Below are 3,629 nucleotides of genomic sequence, written 5' to 3' on the forward strand. Positions count from 1 at the left end.
ACACATACAGAATCCTGGCTTTTGGTTCGAGATCAAAGCGGATCCGTCATCGGGCTTCTCTGCTTTCTCTATTTCTTTCTCTTTCCTTCCTACTTTCTCTCTTCATATACATTTTTCTTCTTTTTTTATAAGCCACGTGTACATCTTTTACACTCATCCACCAGATTTCTAGGATCAAACGAATATTTGACTCACTAAGATCGCACATTTGTGTGTTTAACTTTAGTTTTCATAATTTATTAATGTTCAGGTAAAAATCTTTCCTTTTTATTTATTTCCATTTATTCAGTATTAACCCCAAAAGTTCGTATAGATTTATTCAATATGTAAGTGGAGTCGGGAAGTTTTACACCATAACATAAAAACAATGTGTTTTTTATTTCTTCTATCATACTCTTACTTTTATTTTTCGACATAGTTTCGAAACTTTTATTACTAACTCTCGTGTATATATTGAAAATAAATATAAATATATTATTTTTATTTTAATGTGAATGAACAAAATATATTTCTTGAAAATTTAATTAATTAATATTAAAGTAACAAAATATCCAGATGAATGATATTTAAAGATCCTTTTACTTAAATTAAGAATAAAATATATAATACGAGATTGGAAAGTTACTCAAAGTTTGATTAAAGTGTAATCAAATTAATCGGTTTATCTGTAATATCGAAATGAAAAGTTTATCCTTATCAGATGTTATTATAATTTCTTTCTTGTTTTATTTTTTTTCTTCTTCTTTTCTCTTTTTTTTTTGTCTTAAGTAAGATAAAATCCATTATTCCCAGAACACTCATTAATTTATCGATCCCGTAGTTAGTAACTTTACTCGCAAACTCCTACCCAACGATATTACGTCGCGTTAGGAAAATATCTATGTATATCAAAGAACCCCATCTTTGCGAGTACGTCCAGGTCAATTAACGGCGAACACCGACAAGGGCTATGTTCCACTTCTCCTTGGCCTTAGTTTTATACGTAAAAGTAAGAGAGAATATAAGGGGAGAGAAAAGTAAGCTCATGTATATCCTCTCGGAGTTAACGTGTGCCAGGGGAGACACTTGTGCGTATCTACGATGATCTGTTAGCTTACAAATTAATTCTAATAATCTTCTCTCTTGAATTATTATATTAGAATAATTTAATATCAACTCTGTCTTGTAAATAAAATAAATACTTTAAATACATTTTGTGTTATACAAAAATACACTATACGTATCATTATTTTCATGCAACAATATCAAAGTTTTGGTATTGAAATGGGTGCAAGGGGGAGAGGGGGAGAGGTGACACCACGTATTTACTGGTATAAAAAATATATTCGAACAACTTCATCTACAAATAAAATGTACAAATAAATCGACAATAATTCAATAAAAAAAAATCAAAAAAAAAAAAAAAAGAACTTATTACTAAAGCAGTAACAATTTGTACAAATATATTGATATAAATGTAACTATCGTAATGGCGGTCGATTGTATCTTATTAGCAGAATTATAATGTTCATCTGAATCATCTCGGACGGATTTCTCGTAAGCTAAGGGATACTTTATCCAGTGTTTGTAAAATAAAACGTCCGTGTAAATTCCAGGAAGTTTTGGTTTCGCGCAACCCTCACCGGCGGAAACGATACCCGTTAGAAAACCGTCGCAAACCATTCCGCCACCGGAATCACCCTGCGAAAAAATAATTACGATACTTTAAACAACTTTACCTCGAGGGTAAAAAGTATATACATCAGAGTCTGAAGGAAATTTCATTAGGAGGCACTACCGCGCGTATACTAAAAAATAAATATTTTCAACGTGATATATATATATACGTAAAATAAATTAAATAGAAATAATGGGCTTGTAAATGATAAATACGAATAGGAAAAATGTTATTTGATCGAAATATTCTAGAAATCGTTCTCGATAGTCGTTGGAAAAATACATTACTCTTGCTTAATAATCGTACTCCTCGTTTGGTCAAACAAAGTCAACCGAGATAACGAAGACGAGACATGTTGAATAGTCGCTCGATAAGCATCATAAAGACGTGAGTAAATAACGGTTAGTTTCAAAGATGAACGAATCAAATTTCTTGACAAAATTATACAACGATAATTCCATTTTTTCTAATTAAGATCAATAATTTGCGTTTCCATGTGTGTCATGAATCAAATCGTTTTATTATTTGTTTTTTTTTCTTACCTGGCATGCATCTTTCAAACCATCGATATAACCAGCGCAATACATCCCCGGTGGTAAATTCGTCACATTTTCTAACAGCTTACGACAATTTTTTACATTCAAAATTGGCATATCCACGTACATCAAATCGTTGGTCACGATTGGAATGTTCTGTCGAATTGTACAAAATTTTATTTTTCCAAATGATCGAGGTAATAAAAAATTTAATAAATAATCTTACTTACCTCTTCAGGGTAACCCCAACCTGATACCTGACAGATTGTACCTGGTGGAAATTGGTCTATTGGCAATTGTATTGCTTTCAATTGTGCCGTAAATTGAAATGGTACTTTTAACTGTGGAAAATATAAAAAAAAGACAAAAAAAAAAACAAAGAATACTTTAAACGGATTCTTCGTATATTCGTGACGTAATAAGATCAGCCTATAATCAGATTATCTTATAAATTTTAATCCCAAAAATATCGGTAACAAAAAAGAAAATAGAACGATAAGATAAGATGTCGTCTTTCATTGTTTCATTATCATCTCTCTCTCTGCGTTACAAATAATGAATTTTTAAATATATATAACACCTACATAAGTACGTACCTGGAGTATAGCGATATCGTTGTGGTAAGTAACGTCATTAAATTCCGGATGAATGATAATTTCTCGTACGCCCCTTTTCTGACCAGCCGCCGTCGTACGATCGAGTTGTATTTCTCCCCCAACAACCGTAACTGTCCACGGTAAAATAACTTCACCATAGCTAAATCATTTATTCGATTTTTCATTTTATTCGATATACCTTTTTTTTTTTTTTAACTTATTTTAAAAAATAACTTTTGATATACAATTACACACCGATACATGCAATGGGCTGCTGATAAAACTAAATGTTCGCTAATCACACTTCCACCACAGAAATGATTTCCAGACCAAGAACGTCTCAATGATACCTACTTACATCAATGTAATTTATTATAATAATTTATTTCGCGTAAAAGATAAGAATCAAAATAATATCTCGAATTTTTTGGTCGCGATACGCACCTGATGTGGGAATTGACTAATCGCTGCTTTTGTTCCATTCACAATACGTCCGGAAATATTGTAATTGATCATCTCAGTATCAAAGTAGACATTTGTCGTCTCACCTAACGAAATCCATGGAATACAAAATGAATGAATAAATATGAGGGAAATAAATGCACGGTCATAGATTTCATTTTGTTTCGCGCGAAAGTTGGTGAATAATTTTCTTTAATAATTAAAATCCGAATGTTATATTTTTTCTCTCTATCTCTCTCTCTCTCTCTCTCTCTCGAATAAAATTTCAATTGTATGCTTGCCGATCGAACGGTCAATTAAGGTAATTGCAAATTTTCGTTGTGCCTTTCACCGGTTTATCTCAAAACGACGTATTTTCAGTCGATTATGCATATTAAC

General features: G+C 31.6%; 1 protein-coding gene across 1 annotated transcript; it reads right to left on the minus strand.

Annotated features, from left to right (window-relative positions):
* Nucleotides 1-1,416: 1,416 nt before the first annotated feature.
* On the minus strand, nt 1,417-3,322 carry LOC106792329 (trypsin-2-like). The gene is made up of 6 exons (XM_014758689.1): nt 3,234-3,322; nt 3,045-3,139; nt 2,790-2,949; nt 2,424-2,534; nt 2,200-2,349; nt 1,417-1,680 (listed from the first exon to the last, which is right to left on the minus strand). Exons 1-6 carry the CDS (start codon nt 3,303-3,305, stop codon nt 1,417-1,419), a joined length of 852 nt encoding a protein of 283 aa, XP_014614175.1. The 5' UTR covers nt 3,306-3,322.
* Between the last annotated feature and the right edge of the window lie 307 nt (nt 3,323-3,629).

The sequence above is a fragment of the Polistes canadensis genome, unplaced genomic scaffold (genome assembly GCF_001313835.1).
Source record: "Polistes canadensis isolate GaletaPanama2010 unplaced genomic scaffold, ASM131383v1 scaffold_406, whole genome shotgun sequence".
In the NCBI taxonomy this organism is placed as follows: Eukaryota; Metazoa; Arthropoda; class Insecta; order Hymenoptera; family Vespidae; genus Polistes; species Polistes canadensis.